The sequence below is a fragment of the Microchirus variegatus genome, assembly GCF_963457635.1.
Source record: "Microchirus variegatus genome assembly, chromosome: 11".
Lineage (NCBI taxonomy): Eukaryota > Metazoa > Chordata > Actinopteri > Pleuronectiformes > Soleidae > Microchirus > Microchirus variegatus.
Window position 1 is genome coordinate 14,052,092 of NC_139812.1, and position 18,586 is coordinate 14,070,677.

The following is an 18,586-nucleotide window of genomic DNA, read 5'->3' on the forward strand; positions in this document are numbered from 1 at the left end:
GCAAATAAGGTAACTTAAAACTACACTTCTGGGAAACGTGTTATCACTGGATATTACTTAGGATTTCATAAGATCTAATATAATGTCATAATGGAAGAAAGGGCTGATATTATATAACAAACAAGTTGTGGCACATGATTTTAGTCATTGTTGTTTAATTTAATTTATGGTATACATATTTTCCATTTCTGTGGATATTATGAAGATAATAGAGCATTTGTAGTTTTTTTATTGCCACTCTTTGAATAAGTTCACAAAACAAGCAGATTCAAATACTCACATGCACATGCAATTACAAATGACTTTGTGATCGACTTTGTGATTTTCACGTTTTAATTTGTGATTGGGGTTCATTCTTTCAAGTGGAAATCGATCAAGAAACGGAAGTGTCACGTATGGAACCGTGTTACGCTGGGATTTGTTCCCATACGGGAGTCTATGAAGAGACACAATTTCACTTCCTGTTAGAGTTCACAACAGAGCCGAGAAGCTAGTTAATTTTAGCAGCCTTTTTATCAACAAACGTGAATGTAGCATACATACTTACAAGCAACAATGATTCCGTACACCGTCAACATCAAACTCGCGGCTCGAACGTTGACTGGCACTCTCAATTTGCAGAATAAAACCGCGGTGGATTGGTGAGTAGTGCACTGTTGCCGCTAGCAAAATATAGCAAGATAATTCAGATGCCAGACTAGATAATAGAGATAGATAATGTAAATGAATTCTTTCGCATTGTTTGCGTTTCAGTTTGTGCTTTCCGTTTGTTGTTTCCTAAAACGATGACGGTGTTAATTTGAGCAGGTACTGTGAAATTTTTCCCGAACAATTCAGAGACCTGCAGGATATCTTGTGTCATGTGATGTGATGTAATGTAATGTGACATTTCTGGGCCTGATGCATTTCACAAGGCTAATCTTTCAGCGGCAATCCGGCAGAGATTGTGGCTTCATCATCAAGATGTTAAAGAGAGTTTAAAATCGACTAACGATGGTTGCACACACAGCTTTATCCCACACATGATTCTGGCATTTTTATGATGGTAAACACATAAATATTAACTAGTTTGACCACCTGCTTGAATACTTTTTAAAGAGGAAAATAACCCTCTATCTTCCAGTGGGATTTAATTTTTTTTTATGTGGATTTGAATTGTAATTAATGTGAAGTTGGGATGTACTGAAGGCACAACTTTTATTTAATACAATATAAATAGGGGGTTGTAAATAAACTAGTACAATTATTGTAAAAGGGAGTTTTTTCTCTCCACTGATGCCTAGTGCTCATTGTGTGAATTGTTGAGTTTTTCTGCTCTCCATGATGTTATCTATGTACAGTGCCTTGAGATAATGTATGTTATGATTTGGCGCTGTATAAATAACATTGAATTGAATTGAATTGAATTGAGTTGAAATGAATTGAATGATTGCTTTATTTGATGTTGTCCCATTATATCTATAAACTGATCTTTATGTGTTTTATTTGGCTCATCATGTGGTGAGATCTTCTGCTTGGCTCCTCCACGTACCTTATTCAGATTGTTGACTGTGGTACTCCTCTTCCTTCCCTGTGACCCCCATTCACTGTTTTAGGGGTTGGCAGGGACTGATAGCTCAGGGATGTCACTCAAGTATTCTCATCATTGATCCGAAAACAGCTCAGACCATCCAGGTTCTGGAAAGGCACAAAGCCAACGTGGTCAAGGTGAGTTTTCGAAACTAACTATAGTAGCGTGATTGTTTAGCTCTGTTGTAGGTTGCAACTAACGGAAATTTCATTTTTAAAAATATTTGTTGCTTATCTTACTTTCTTTATTTAGTGAACAATTCTTTAGTCCACCAATAAAGAAAATAAATCCCCATTCCAATTTCCCACAGCCTATAGCAATTTAATTAACTCAAATATTTATAATTTATAAAACAATATAAAAACACACAAAAAAATCATCCAATTTAAAAAGGAACTAATAAAAATGTGGCACACATGGTGTACAAAAGAATGGATTAATTATAAAAGTTTTGACTGGTAGCAACTCTGCTTTTTTGGCTGCAAAATATAATTTAAAAATGTCAATAAGTTAAAAAGTTAGATGAAAAAAACCTATAAAGGTCACAGAAAACAACCCACAGAACACACACCGTATAAATACTGTGTATAAAATAATTGATAATTAATTTGATATCGTAGTGATATTTCCACTCAAATCAGTATGTTTTAGTGTTTTGTTATGTAGGCTTTTGTTTGTATTCTTAAGCCTTTTTGCCTATATACATTATTATTGATGCTTTTGAAATTTCCAGATGAAATTCAAACACGGTTGTTGATGGAGAATTATTCCACAAATTAATGTTGTGTCACCTTGAGATAAGTTATTTATGTAGATTTAGCTCTGCTTTAACTCTAGTATCATGTATAATGCTTGTTGTCCTGATAGAGAATCCTTTTGTTTGAATGTTTTTTTTTGTGTGAGTGTGTATGCCCACATATGCGTGTGTTTTTGTAGAAGGGTAAATAATGGGCAATCCATTCCACAGTGATTATCAGTGCCTGTGTTCAATCCAAGGCTCCCATTCCTCACTCCAAAGCACACTTTAATCTTGTAAAGCACCACTGCCACAGCATCAGGCTATTCCTCACCCACCCCCCCCAGCCTGACACAATAAAGCTCACTTAAAAAAAAGAAGTAACGACAGTAAAGGACACGTCTGTTCAGGAACAGTTTCGCAAGGATAATTCATTATATAAACCAAAGCTTGTTTGCAGAGTTGTAGTGCACTTTAGACATGGAAATTATCTGTTGCCACTTGGAGAGTTAGCAAGAAGACTACTGCAAAATGCATCACCTTCTGCAAAAAAAAGCTACATTATGCCACATAGTTATAATTTGTTTTGTGTTTGGTAGGTGAAATGGTCTAGAGAAAACTACTATCACAACTTGAGCTCACCGTACTGTCTGCGGCTTGCCTCTGGAGATGCCTCAGGGAAGATCATAGTGTGGGATGTGGTCAGTGGCACTGCCCATTGTGAGATCCAGGAGCACTCCAAACCTATCCAAGGTAAACCAGGCTTGAATTTATTTATTTTTTTCATACCCAGCTCTGCACAAGAATGGGGCAAATGGGACTTGCCACTGCTGCCAAGATCTTCGAGTTGTTGCTCTGCTGTTAGCCATTTATTTTCATTAGGATGCTCTTACTGTCACTCGCTGTCCTTCCTTCTGCTGCATTGCACAATCATTTTCTATCCTCTTCATTACCTCTTTCTCTTCTCTGTTTTCCCCCTGTCAGATTTGGAGTGGTTGTGGAATCAGGATGCGTCTCGTGATCTGCTGTTGGCCGTTCACCCTCCCAACTACATTGTCCTGTGGAATGGAGACACTGGAACAAAGCTGTGGAAGAAGAGCTATGCTGAAAACATCCTCTCCTTTTCTTTTGACCCATTTGACCCATCCAACATGGCATGTAGGTGAAAGACATACTGTCCAAAAACATGGATGGATATGAATTTGGCTGAATCTATTTAAGCCTAAAGCCTAGAATTCATCAAACTCACATCCTGTGTATACAAATATGTATGACATTCCATTATTCCAACCACTGAACCTTTTGTTAATAATGTTGTTTTCTATATTTAAGAAAAAACATTTAAATATTTTTTCAAGTGACAGATGCAAAGTTGTTTGTAGAATACTGAGTGGCTACCTAAGATCTTTGAAAAGTCTTTATGATATTTTATCTTCTGCAGTGCTGACCAGTGAAGGAATAGTCTTCATCACAGACTTTTCTTTCTCCAAACCCCCGGGAAGCACTGGCAAAAAGGTCTACATTGCCAGCCCCCATGCGAGCCCCGCTCACACCAAACCTGCTCCTGCCACTGCCCCAGCTCCCACTGGTGCCAAGAAGGCCCTCAACAAGGTCAAAGTGCTCATCACCAATGAAAAGCCCACGTAAGAGCAACTAAGTTATACTCTATTTCACTTGCTGCATTCATAATATTTTTACCAGGGCAAACTGAGATGCTCTTTATTCATGCATACCCATAAGACATGTTGCAAATATCTCTGTTGGACCAGATGTTTTTGTCACTGACACTAAAATGAGTAAATCTGACTAATGGCGACGATAGAATGTCACATCACATTATATTCATGTACAATGTTTACATCAAATAATATATGATTTCCTGTTTCTATTTCCTAAATTCTTAAATATAGTACATGTTAGACTAACCATTAGGGGTGGGTGTTTAATTATCTCTATCTCTATGAGATAGCCCAGAAACTATGTTTCTATTGTTGGATAAAATGACCGGCTCACATTCTGTGTGTGAGTTGTGACTGTCAAACAGGTTTATTTATAGCAGCAAGACTCCGGCCTCTCTGTCCACCCACCCAACTATCTCTAATAACACACACTCCAATAATCTTAACTTTATTTATTTCTCTTATCATGTGCATCCAGTCTGTGGCTTCTAGTAATAGTATGTGAAACCTTTTAACCTTACCTTGCTTTTTCTATGCTTTAGATATCAAGTTTGGTTTTTAAGTGTTTATCGTGTATCGCTCTTCTCCTGCTCTGTCTGGCTCAGGTTGATCGTTGTGCCCTCCCAGACTGTTGTCAGAAACTCATTGAATGCACTAATTAATAGCTGCCCAATCAGGCACTAATGTATATGATATATTATATCATATACATTAGTGTCTGATTGGGCAGCTATTAATCTGGTTGTTAGCCAGTACATATTTAGTCCCTTGTTCAAGATGACAGAAAGACATTGGGGGCTGTTAATACTTCTTGAGCGGGTGCTTTGTTAGGAATGATTTATAGTTGTTTAAATAATAATGTTCGAAAGCTTTGGAATTATCACTTGATTATGTCCACTTGATTGGACCAACATAGTGTAATGACACATGAGATAAATGGCATGCCCTACCTACCTTTAAACTTGGATAATAATTTAATAATTTACATAAGTGATAATGTTGTTGATGAAATGAGAATGTCGTTTTAAGTAGAGCTGCCCACGACCTAAGGACATTCTTGGTCGAACATTAGTCGTCATTTTAATATAATATATATATATATATATATATATATATATACATATATATTTTGGAAACACAAAAGTTTGTTCCAGGTCTGAGAATGGATCTTATCAGTAAAATTTTTAACAAAACCTTAAAATCAACCCTTAATTAATTAATAGCCAACATTAAATGGATGCACCATGCAGAGCGTGAGCAGCATATATCAGCAGCACAGTAATGAATGTGAATGGATTGGAACAATTAGCAAAGAGGATCTGAACATTTAGTTGAATTTAAATACATTAGAACATCATACTAACTTTTAACAAGAGCACAATTTATAATAATGAGCTTTTGAATTATTCATTTTACGAGCGAGCAGAGTAGCGCACACCCATGACGCATACCGCAGCAGATGTCAGATCGACCAGCTAGTAGACTGAATATTTACTTGATTTTCAACACAGTACTTAATCAACCTGTAACACCACCACACACAATAAATTATGAATAGTTTCTTAATGATGAATTTTACAGTGCGGCACGAAGCCTGCTGCTCGTTAACATAGAAGAAGAAATTCAAGAAGTTACTTATTCTGATTCTGAAAGTGTCGGGGAAACACTGTATGTATGCAACATTTTAGGAATGTGTTAAACTTCAACTGAATAACATTATCATCAGTCATCAAACAACTTAGAACTTGCAGAAATGTTATTCCAATTGTCCGCTTGCAGAACTTGCACGCCACCTTCTTCCTTCACTCTCTCAAAATGTCCCCAAACTGCAGACTTTACTCAATATACTATTTGATAAACTTTGTAGTTGGCAGCACATCAGTCGTAAACACTAAAGTAACTAGTACGCAGTGTGACCACACTTCCTGTGTCTGTCCCGTCTCCTAATTTTGACCAAACAGCTTCTTTTTGTTTGTTTTTTGACTGAATGACAAATGGAATATTGTCGACTAATTATTATTCTGGTCGACCATATGAAGACACAACTACATTAGTGAAAAGTATTAGTGTTTGTTTACTTAACATGATTGAACAAGAGAGGCTGGGTGATTCATTGACACATCAGTCCACTGATGTTGTTTTCGGTGCTGTCCAACTGTTTGCACATGTATGCATTGGCATATAGCTGTGTATGATCTATCCTTCAGCAGAGTGAAAGATGGGAGTCTGTGATGTTTTGAAAAAATCGAAATTAGACAGCTGCATGTTTTGGAAGGGTGTGGGGTTGTTTAAATATTTTTTTTTGTCCTTTTTCTCTCTGAAGATCCTTTGCTTTCTTTTTTTCTTTGACAGTTCCATATTGCCACTAACACTTAGGCTTTGCTGGCTCAGTCATCACAGCCTCTCTCTCTTTCTCTCTCCCTTGCCTGACTTCAGTGAGCTGGTGACTGTGTGATTTAGCTCAGCAATTCCTAAAGGTTTCCCTACTGAGTCCATTTTTCTGCTACCCCCCTTAGATGATAATGATCTCCATAGTGATTTAAAGTTAGTTTTCTCCTTTACTGTATTTGATCTCACTGTGACCTAGTGGAATGAATGTGTAGGAATGAGCTATGGCAATGAACCTTGCTCATGGATTCTAAGAGAATCAGTCACTTTTTGACTGCTGCTATGTTTTGAGACTGCTTTGATGTCATACAGAGATCAAATCACACAGCTGCCATGGATAATAGTATTTATTTAATTCAATATACATCAGTGAAGCAGCTAACAGGCTTGGCTAAACTGTTTTTTGGTCTCTGATTTTCTTTTCAATCTACTGCCTGCTACTGGCCTCCTTAATTAATCAGCTTCCCACTGTTAGCCCAAACTCACTTCTCCCCTTATCAACCCCTTATCATTTGCTTATGACACACAGAGATCACAACAATAATACTTAAATGTATTCAGTCTTATGTATGGAAAGGCACAAGTAAAGATTTTGATAATCTTTTAGAGACACTTTTTTAAAATTACACTTCTAATCCATCTTTATACCGATATGAATATTTTTTGCAAATTTTATTTTCATGTTGTCTTGTATTGTTTTTTAGATGATGTGTCCATAAAATAAGATCATAGAATAAGCAAAATATCCCCTTAACTTAATTTATGCTTCTTTTGGACTAAATTGATTTATAACAAAAGTCAAAGAACCACTAATGTTAGGAATTCGGGATATATTTTTGTACTTAACCAAAGCTTTAACAGACTTATTTACAATGCTAAATCTCTGTCATTTACCTTTCACATACAAGTTAAACTGCCTACTGATTACTTTTAGAGATGCAACTGATGCCCTAGCAACGGTACTTAATTTCAAAACCTGAGATGAATTAATGTGTTTAAAGTTTGGTTTACCCTCTCTGTTTCACAATCCAATTATTTTTCACTAACACTGACATCAATTTCCTTTTCTTTTTGTGTACACTTCCCATCTCTGTTTTTCTTTGGTGAACTGTAGTGCAGAAGCGGTGACACTGAATGACTGTCTGCAGCTGTCGTACCTGCCCTCTAAGAGGAACCACATGCTGCTGCTCTATCCCAGAGAGATCCTCATCCTGGACCTGGAGCTCAGCCAGACAGTGGGTGTGGTGGCCATTGAGCGCTCTGGGGTCCCTTTCATTCAGGTAAGACAAAGTAATGTGTACATTAACTAACTCTGCATTGTAACAACCACAGCAAACCTTAAAACAACGTGTTCCTTCGAATTGAAAGAGGGGGAACCAAGTGCTTGATTTACCACTTTTACCGAAGTCAGACTTCTGTCAGCACGACACCATTTTCTTATGGCTTGGAATGTGAAGGATGAATGCAAAAGTTAGTTGATCTACAGTCGGTGAGATGAGAATAATGAAAAGACGGCTGTGCTGTCTCACTGTCATGCTTTCTATATCACTGTCATGCCTTCCTCTCAATTGAGGTCTGTGCAAATTTTCTGAATTCATTGCAACGCCGGATTTATTTTTAATCTCCATCTACCATAGATCACAAAGTTCTCATTCCTGTTGATCACCTCATCAAGGTCTGATAAGTGCACAGCAAGGCCAAGAAATCTGTGGTTATGGCAAAAAATCTACATATTGCTTTACCTCTGCTCCTCTTTATAGTGTTATTCAGCAGCACTGGTGGCCTTTAGGTGTCACTCCCCCTCTTTTGAAGTCTGTATTTCTAATCAGAAATTGATAAATGGTGTGCAGGCATTACATACATAATTTGTCAAAGTTCCTGAGCCAGACACACATAAAGTGTAGGTAAAGGACACTTTGTTCACTTTGCTTTCATTCTTAACGCTCTGTGAAGGTCTATGTTGCTGGCTTGTTTGTACTAAGATAGTTTTCACTGTGGTTGATCGACTGTATTTGAGCCATGGTATTCTCCCCTAAATATAACATGTTTAAGTTTGTGTCTTTATGCTAGTATGCTGTTCCTCAGTATATCAAAAATTGGCATTTTCCTTTCTGTATGAAATGTCGATTTGTGCTATTTTCTATTGTATTTCCATAAATAATACTTTGCTTGGGTTGTCAGTGATCCTGTATATACACATGTATCCATTATTACATTGTAGAAATTAGGGATGCACCGATTGCCATTTTTGGGGCCGATTCCGATTACTGATTTTTCAAGAAGTTTGACCTGCCGATACCCATTTTAGCCGATTCCGATTAAAAATTTTTAAACCACTTTTCAGGATTAAAGATATATATTTTTGCATCTTTTCTCTATAATAGAACATTTTAACATAGAAATTCAATCAGTTAACATCCAATATCCAACTAAAAATACAAAAACTAATCACTATAATATTGAAGTATATATAAAAATACAAAAACAATTGTCATGATACATTTGAACATGCTACCATGGAACATAATAACTTAAAGTGTGACTTTTTGAACAGATTACCACTATAAAATAGAACTAAATAATGCTGTGGAATATTCACACACATCTTAAAAGTGCAGTGTTCTGGAACCATGTTGTTCACATCCAATATCCAACTAAAAATACAAAAACTAATCACTACCTGTATGTGTAGTTTATTTAAGTTTAAACATATTTCACAACATAGTACCTACACACAAATAAGTAAATGACCTCACTCTCTCTCTCACTCTCTCTCTCTCTCTCTCCCACCCCGTGCCAACAATGCCTCGCGCTCTCTGCGCACACAGGTTTAAATGACAAACAAACAAATGCTGATCAAAAGTTTGGTGCATGTGATTTAAGGTCCTGACTCTTGTCTTAAATATGACAGGCTTCGTTCATTGATTGAAACAAATATATAAACATGAATGAAACGTTAACATGCAGAGCGCGCGCTCACTCGCAAAGCAGACGGCGGCGCGGCCGCGCGGATGTTGTGTAATCAAATACACCGGTATGGCCATATATTAAAAATTCATATCATAACGGAAAAAAAACGTATTCAGTGTGAACCGGTATACCGCCCAGCCCTACACTACTACTACTACATGTGCGTGTAGCCGCGTGCACGTGTGTTGCTGATGCTGCGCGATACGGGTGCATTTTGATCGGCTTATTAAAATCGGAATATTCTGTCTAATCGGCTGGTCAACGATTTCGGCCGAACACGTGAAAATCGGCCGGTTCCGATCACTGGCCGATTAATCGGTGCATCCCTAGTAGAAATGTGAGAACAAGACTTTGTGAGTGAGGAGAAGGTTAGCAGGAGAACAGGAGTATTGCCTCCCAGGGTCTGTTCGCCCATTCCCTGTCTTCCGTAAGTGTTATGAAGTGCTTGTCGCACAGGCAATTTGCATGACTGATGACACAGGTTTAACAAAAATCCAAGCTGCAGTCTAGAAGCTCCAGTAGCCAAGGAAAGATAGGGGAACTATATAGACAGATGCACATCTGCACTACACACTTTCCAAAAGAGAGTAACTACTGTACATTGAGTCGCAAGTTTTGCACCTCAAGGTTATGTAGTCTGCGTGTGCCTGAAAACCATCGAACACTGCTCTTAAATTAGCAAGGACACTTGCGCTGTGCTTTCTGTTACTTTAGGGCACTGTCACTGATAGGGCCTGTCAAAAACACAGCTGGCAAACTTGACTACAAAGACGTGTCATCACTTGTTTCCCTGACTCTCCTTGCGTTAAGGTTATTCCTTGCGCTCAGCGGGATGCTCTCTACTGTCTCCATGAGAACGGTTGTATTACCCTCAGAGTTTGTCGCTCGACTACCACTACAGAGGAAGCAGCAGGTATGAAACACACACACACACACAGCACATACCAGAATGTACTGTACTCATTCACAAACCACTGTTACCGCTGTCAACATTTATTCAGTCAAATTATAGGATTGTCAGAGCTTGTATTTTCCACGCTCCACTGGCCAATTGCTCTTTTATAGTCTCCTTTATCTTATGTATAGTGTTATAGTCCAATGGGAGTCCATTGTCTCACCAAATCTCTTTCTCTATCTCACATAATCTTTTTATCATCTTGCTTGTCTTCTTTTTATGCATTATCCTTTTGTGAGTCTGTAGTACTCTCATTCGTTCTTGTATGGCCTATCTTCTTCTCTTATCTCTTTAAATCCTTTCTTGTATCTCTTGACTCTCCTCCTGTAGCTTGTACTCACAAATTGTCTACACTGGTCTCACAGTTGCACTTTCTCCAAGTCTTATCATCTGCCCTTTCTCTTTCTTATCCTCTTCCCTTTTAATGTTAACATCTACCCAATGTTCTCTTCCATATATTCTCTTTTTCTCCTTTTTGTCTCACGTCTTGACCTATTTGCTCCGATTTCATCTCACCCATTTTTATCTCTCACTGTTCTGTTTTCCCACCCTCCCTCAATGTCGGCCAACCAACCTCTCTATAACTTTTATCTCAGTTCCTCAGGTTATTTCTCCATCTCCCCTTTTTTCCCTCAGACCCAGAACAGAGTGTACAGGAGCTCATGTATGACCTTCGCTCTCAGTGCGATGCAATCCGAGTCACCAAGACAGTCCGGCCATACCGAATGGTTATCTGCCCTGTTAATGAAAACAGCGCTGGGCTGATGGTCAGCGATGGCAGAGTCATGATGTGGGAGCTCAAAGCCCACACTGTCAAAGCTGCTGCCAATCCTAGGTACACACAAACACACATATGCAACTGTTTCTGTCAAGCTACAATGCAATTATGTAGGAGTTCACTAATGGTGAACCACTTGTCTACTTTGTAAGGTGACTTTAAACTACATAATCCTCTGATCTTAATTTGGTCCTGTTATGGACAAGTCCAGGTCGGGGTTCAGAGAGTTCATTAGGTTTACGAACCCTGCTTTGCTTTGACCGGACACTCCTTTGTAGCTCTGGAGGAGACAATTTTGTGTAAGGCTAAGTGAGCACTTTCTGCCTAGGAGCAAATAAGTTTGATTTGGGGAAACAGGTCTTACTAGAATTTATTTGTTTGACGTTTCAGACAGGTGGGGTTTCTCTGTCTGAACTGCTCAGATGACAGCAGTTGTTTTTCACCCTACATTACACTGATATTCGAAAGCTTCCTTGCACTCTGGTGCACAGTGTTCCTACCCAAGTTATTGTACCCGTTTGATTTTAAGTCAAACTGCCAGCATGCCAGGCTGTGTCAGTGGCCAAGACAATATTTCTTTTTGGAATCCTCTCTTTTCTTTTTTTAAATAAATTATATCTATTCAATACAGAAAATCAGTTCTCAACTTATTTTCTGCAATTGCCGCTGTTTCCCTTTTGGGTCAGTAAAATTGATTGAAAAAGCACATCACATTCATCATTTGCATAAGCAATACCAATATATCACTCCCCATAACGCTTGCTATCAATAATGCATGTTTTGCCATTTCATTTGATTAAAAAACAACAACAAAAAAGCATTTTTTTTATTAATATTCCCTCTCCCTCTCTCTGTCAGTGCGGGTCTATCACCACTCTACTCTCCTGTGTCATTCTGTGGAGCTCGACTGGGTCCAAACCAAAAAAGTATTCAGGATCTCTCCCTGAACAGCATGATCGGTACGACTATACGCATCTCACTCAACACCATCAACAAGTAAATGATAATATCACAAAATATACATGTCTCACTCACATCGTGTGTTTCTTAAAGAAAAGTGAAGAAATACCCCATTTTATGACTGAAGAACAGGATTGCTTATTCAGGATGTAGCCAGACTTGTTCAGAGATCAAGAGAAAACTTCATGGTGGCAGTGTTGGAGGATTTAACACAAGATGCAAACTTCTGATAAACATCAGAAACATCAGCCTGTAGCTCAAAAAAACACAAGACACTGACTGAGGTCTAGACCAAAGTTTTATAGAAGGATGAAACAAAACTCACCCTGAATTAAAAGTATATTTGTGACTTAAAAAGGCTTGGCAGTGGGACTGTAATGGCTCCATGGTTGCCATTTTAACTAGCACATTGGAACTCATTGATGATGTCATTGCTGATTGAAGCACCATGCTGAATGCAGATCTACACTATCATTGTGTGTTTGTATTCAGCCAAATGAAGAACATGGATATTAAAGCATTGCACATAGGAGTGGACACTAGTGAGATTGACAGCTGGTCCAATAGGAGCCTGGTTGCAGGTCTGTCAATTTCTGCTTTCGAAAGCTGATATTACAATGGTCAACTTGCGAATTTTGGGCTTCGCAGCTTGAAGACAATGTCCAGTTTTATATACAGTCTATGGTCTAAGATCAAATGTGGACATAGCTAAGTACATATGAATGTACACAGTCGCACCTGAATGTGTCCTCCATATGGTTTTGGGAGATCACGATTATTTAACAAGGTAACTGAGGATAAGGTAAGTGAGTGAAAATAAGCTGAAGGTTGATGGACATCTATCCGTCTTAGGATAAAAAGTCTCTGACCATGTACTACTTCAGGTATTCGTTTTTCTTTTCATTACACAGTCTTAAGAATGATGATCTTGTTTGGATTCATTCTTATCTCTGTTGCATGAAACACTAAACTAAAGTGTGAAGAACTCTATCTCCCTTATTGTTATTTCTTTACTGATGACAAGCTCATCAAGCTAAAGCTGACACTTGTAATCTGTGAGTGAGTGAGTGAGTGTATGATACACAATGTATACATTTGTAGTGTTTGTATTCACCTAGCCTTATTATATATTTAATTGTATCTCTGTGTTGTTTGTTAGTGTGGGGCTTGGGCTTATGTTTGAATCTATGACTGCTGGTATCTTATGCACGACACAGTCCTGCATTATTCCCCAAACTAAAATGAGTCCTATGGGTGGTTGGTCATTCTGGTTTTCACTTGTATCTCTTTACCATCTCATCCCTTATGGAATTAGATTTGTGTTGTAATGGTAAATAAAATTTCTTTGTCTCAGAGCTACAGCTGCCCAACACCCTTTCCTAACACAAGATACCAGGTCCTTTTGTGTGTTCAAATTAGGATGTCTGGATTCAACTTGCATCTAAATACAACATCCTGCAGGGGAGTCGATCGACTCCAATACCTGCAGTAGACAAAGAGGTGTGAAAGCACAGCCTGGAGGGGCAGACCCCTTCCCCGACAAAGAGATCTGAAAGGGATGTTTCCCAGGTATAAAATGTTAGGGCTCGCTATGCTCCGGGTCTTTCTCCAGCTACAACCACTAGTGTGTAGATTAACCTTTTCTTTGCAAAGAAAATTAAACCTTGCCAGCTGGCAGAAGTCTCTATTTCATTCTTCACCAGCAGCAGAGAATTTCCACAACACTGTCAATTTTTTTAAACAACACTTTTCACGAAGTAAACAACACTTTTTAAGAAGCAAATAAAATATCCATTTAATCATTCAAAAATATTATATTTTAATATTTGAAAATACACTTGTTCTTTGCGCTCCCTCACTTGTTCTTTGAGCTGTTTTTTTGTTTGCGGGTGGGCCTTAGGAAGCTGCCTGCTGATTGGCTACTAAGTTTTGGAGCAACAGCTCAATGGACCGGAAGTCGTCACAGACTTTGAGTCGCTTTTTTTTTTTTTACACTTTTTCATTGACGAATCAGGCGCAGAACAAATTAGAGAGCACAAAGAGCAAGTGTATTTTCAAACAATACAAAACAATATTTTTGAATTATTAAATTGCTATTTTATTTGCTTCTTAATAAGTGTTATTTGCTTCTTAATAAGTGTTATTTGCGTCGTGGAAAGTGTTGTTTGAAAATATTGACACAAATCTAATTCCATAATCCCTTTGCTTTCTCTCTCTCTCTCACTCACTCTCACTCTCTATTTCGCTCACATTTTCTCCCTCCCTCCTGCGAATCGAAAGATCAATGTGGGTGTGTAATACTAATGGCTTTCTAGAAATGTATGTTCTCCAGTCGTTTTCAGGTCGAGTAAAGCTCCCAGTGATTGGAATGCCTTGGAGAGGTGGAGCACTAGTACTTATCCTGGCACTCGAGTGGGGTTTAGCTGTTTTACATACAGCCTGCAGCAATATGTCTGTCTGACAGTTGGCAACTTCAGTTCCATGTCACTGACCTACAGAATGTTTAAATGGAAAAAAACAAACAAACCTTGTTGTTATGACCTGTTTGCTGACTGGATGACATAAAGAGAGCATCCGCTTGGCTAAGACAGACTGATTGTTGCCACCTCCTTTCCACTTAATTTCATATTTCCATTTGCTCCACATGGTCTATTGTATCTGTGGTTTGTTTTGTAGTAATACTGCATGATGGCTATTTTTGTAATTATGTCCTCATCTTATTCCGTTATTTTTTCAAGCTGTAATGAAGCTCATTTAAAAAGACAATACATATGAATGTTATGCTATTACGAGGCGTGAAATTACAACAAAATTACTGCTACTAATAATGTCAAGGATTTTGCACCCTCGGAGAAGAACGTTCCACACTTCTGCAGCAAATATGCAAAAGCAAAAAAGTGTTGACAACCACAAATGGGTAAATGTCAAACAGTCTAATTATGAAAAGCATCGATACCAAACCCTAGCTTCACTAAACAATAGTGTGGTGTCACTTATTTCAAACATTTCAGGACCTATGGGGGTATTTTTAGGTTCATGCTGCTGTTGTGACTGCCTTATTAGAAATGTAATCAAATTATGAAAGTACATTTAACTGAATGAAAACTGTAGATACTCTTGTGTAAAACCTGGTCTCTGGCATAGTTGTCTCATCACACTACATCATTGAGGAGTATAATTAAAGCTGGGAAACCTGATAAGAGGCTGCAGCTTAATGAAACAAACAACTGGTTGTTTTCTGCTTGCTTCAGGCTGCAGTAAAAATCACTAAGTTGCTGTGCTGAAAGTTTCATTAATTAATGAGCCCTGCAACAAACATCTAAAATTGAAATAAATAACTGCACACTTAGCTCTGTGCTGAAAGTTATAAGATATATTCCTCAGCTTATGTCACAGCTACATTAAGGTACCATTAACACTCATTATTATACAAATTTTAAGATGTGTATCATAAAATAAATCACTCATATCGAGCCATATTTTTTTATTTAAAAACTCTTATTTTCAAAGTCGGATGCCGCTGCGGCATCAACGAAGAGGAAAAAAAAGACAGCTTGCGCACTCACAGTATGGCTCCATTGCTATGTGCAATGAATGTGGAATACTTTTTCATTTTAATGATATGTCTTTTGTATATTTTGTGAGAGCACATGGAGTATGTGTATATATATATATATACACATATATCAAATTAATCAAATTTCAATTAACTACAGTCGACAATATAATACATATATTATATTGTCGACTGTAGTTAATTGAAATTTTATTACAAATTTAAAATTAATTACAAATGCGAGTAAAAACAAAGCACGTCAATATCAGAGGCTGTGTTTTTAATCAAAGGGTTTGGTCGCAGGGCTTTAATTAACAAGTGTGGGTGGGTGTGGTATTGCATTAGACATAATGACAGTTAGCGGGTCGGTTACGTATACGGTGCTTTAGTGGATTGTGTACTGATGTGGTCAACTAATAACATTATTCATGTATGGTGGTATAATGAATATAACGTTAAATGACTCATAAATACACTCTATACATTGTTAATGTGGTAAACGACTATTCTAGCTGCAAACGTCTGGTTTTTAATGGAATATGTACATAGGTGTATAGAGGCCCATTTCCAGCAACCATCTCTCCAGTGTTCTAATAGTACATTGTGTTTGCTAATCGCGTTCGAAGGCTATTGGATGATTAGAAAACCCTTGAAAACCCTTATGCAATTACGTTAGCACAGCAGCTGAAAACAGTTTTGCTGGTTCTTTGACGAAAGCAAGGGCAAAATTATTATTTCGAATAGAAATCATTATTTCTAATCTTTTCAATGTCTTGACTATATTTTCCATTCATTTTGCAACTCTTTTGATGATTTGATGACTTTGATGAATGAAAGTGTGAGTTTTATTGGAAAACACAAAACAATTCTATAGGTGACCCCAAACTTTTGAACGGCAGTGTGTATATATACACAGAATGTATAATATGCACCTAAAATGTTATGATTTCACCTCTAGGCCAGACCATGATAGCTGGAGAGGCTCTTCTTCCATCATCCAACCAGCACGAGGTCCAGTTGAAGTTCCTTCTGACTGGCCTGCTGTCTGGTCTGCCGTTGCCACCATTTGCCCTTCGTATGTGCCCACCACTTACTACCAAAAACATCAACCACTACCAACCCCTGCTGGCTGTAGGTAGGTAACGACACACACACACACACACATACAACTACTAAACCCACTAATGAGCGAGGCATTGCAACTATGGGTTTAGGTAGGAATCCGTTCCGAAATTAAAGCCGTGGTCTGTTTGACAAGACACTTGATATTGTGAAATATGACAAACTGTGTGCATCCCATAATGTGTCAGCATTCTTATCAGACATTGAAGCTTTTCAATGTGTGGAACAAGGGATGGTTTTAAATGAAGTTTCTGTTTTGTCACTTAAATCTGGTAGAGATGTTTGCACTTATCTTAAATATGTTGCTTTTTGTGTTTGTTTTACTTAGAAAACGTGAATGAAATGGTTTCATTTTTTATTTTTATGTCTCTACCACTGTCAGGTCAACAAATACAAAAGTTAGACAAATTCTGTCTTTACGTCTTAAACACTGGACGTAACACACTGCTAATCATGCTCCTCACAGCCCAGTCTATGCAAACTTTTTGTTTGCAGTTAAAAAAGTGTTTACAAACCTGCTGATATGTTTGGCAAAACCCGTTGATATATTCCAAATTGTCCTCTTCTACATTATCTTTGAAAATGGAATTGATTCTTACTGTGTGGTCTCAACAAATGATGCAAAATGCATTGACTTAATCTGAAATATCACCCTCTGTTATTACTCCCCCTAGACAGCTGCTAGGCAACAGCAAGAGGCAGTGAAAGTTTGGATTTATTTGATTCAGATCAGCCAAGCAATTTTCCTCAGAAGCTGTTCCCTTATCTTCACACAGTAATGATGCATAACATTATGAAGGTCTGAATTGTATAAAGAGTGTGTGTGTGAGAGAGAGAGAGAGAGAGAGAGAGAGAGAGGAGAGAGAGAGAGAGAGAGAGAGTGAGAATTCCATTTAAAGCCCAGTCATACTGCTGTTCTCTCCCCAATGTAGCAAACCAGTTTAGATGTCAGGCTGAAAAATAGGGTGCACTCACTCCCCCTGACATGGACCACATAAATTAATCATACCTTGAAGATTCATTGCCTCCTTTAGACTCACATAAAAGCAGTTGAATAATTACTCCATCATCAGACGCATCTTGCAACCATTTTCTCGATTAACAGAGATCTCTTAAATTATCTTCACAGTATTCTTTCATAACTGCAAAAGCCTTCACAAGTCCTTAAGGGATGACCACCACTGTTATTCATCAGTTGTTTCAAATTAGCCCTGTCAAAAATTGAGGAACATCTAAGAGCTGTGGTTGTGAGGATGAAAAGGGTGAAAAGATAATAAGTTATCCTATTTATTATGTTAATTCTTTTGTTAAGGACCAGTGAGATTTGTTGTGATAGTTTTGGTTCCAAAATGTAACCAAACTAAATAAAATAAAGGTTTTGAACTACAGTCTCTGGAGCTGGTAGGTAGTAGGAGCGCATAATGCTGCAGATGGTGTGGGGATCACTTGGCACTGCTGGTTCCCAGTGGCCCTTTGAATCTAAGTAAGTAGAACATGACATCCCTTCAGTAGTCTTGCAGAGTCAAGTAGTTTAGCAGTCTCTAGCAGCTTTATTGAAATGTACCCTTTGTTGAATGTTCTCTATGCCTTCCTGTGTGTTTTTGGTTTGGGGAACTGTCTTAAGATAAAGGGTGCCATTTATGTTGAAAAGGGAAGAATTGTATGTTTCAAAAGGTGTGCTTAACTAAGCTGGCATCATAAGGGTAGTGTATTTCTTTAAAAGTCAATTTCTTACTCTTGTTAGTTATGAGTAATGCCTTTATCACAGTAAGACAGTGGAATTACAATAACACGCAGTTTAAAACTGCCATATTTGGAACTGGTATTTTGGTGACAGGTGCAATTGTTGGCATCTGCCGTCTTCTCTATCAT

At 37.9% G+C, this 18,586-nt stretch overlaps 1 protein-coding gene across 1 annotated transcript in view; it reads left to right on the plus strand.

The window, feature by feature from the left end:
* The first annotated feature begins 519 nt into the window (after nucleotides 1-519).
* Nucleotides 520-18,586, plus strand: part of wdr11 (WD repeat domain 11) — a 47,806-nt gene continuing 29,739 nt past the window's right edge. Inside the window, exons 1-10 of the mRNA XM_083897710.1 lie at nucleotides 520-641; nucleotides 1,596-1,707; nucleotides 2,906-3,059; nucleotides 3,291-3,464; nucleotides 3,748-3,949; nucleotides 7,488-7,653; nucleotides 10,154-10,256; nucleotides 10,935-11,133; nucleotides 11,935-12,035; nucleotides 16,551-16,727. Coding sequence (XP_083753836.1) covers nucleotides 556-641; nucleotides 1,596-1,707; nucleotides 2,906-3,059; nucleotides 3,291-3,464; nucleotides 3,748-3,949; nucleotides 7,488-7,653; nucleotides 10,154-10,256; nucleotides 10,935-11,133; nucleotides 11,935-12,035; nucleotides 16,551-16,727 — 1,474 coding nt within the window. The 5' untranslated portion in view covers nucleotides 520-555. The remainder of the gene's footprint in view (nucleotides 642-1,595; nucleotides 1,708-2,905; nucleotides 3,060-3,290; nucleotides 3,465-3,747; nucleotides 3,950-7,487; nucleotides 7,654-10,153; nucleotides 10,257-10,934; nucleotides 11,134-11,934; nucleotides 12,036-16,550; nucleotides 16,728-18,586) is intronic.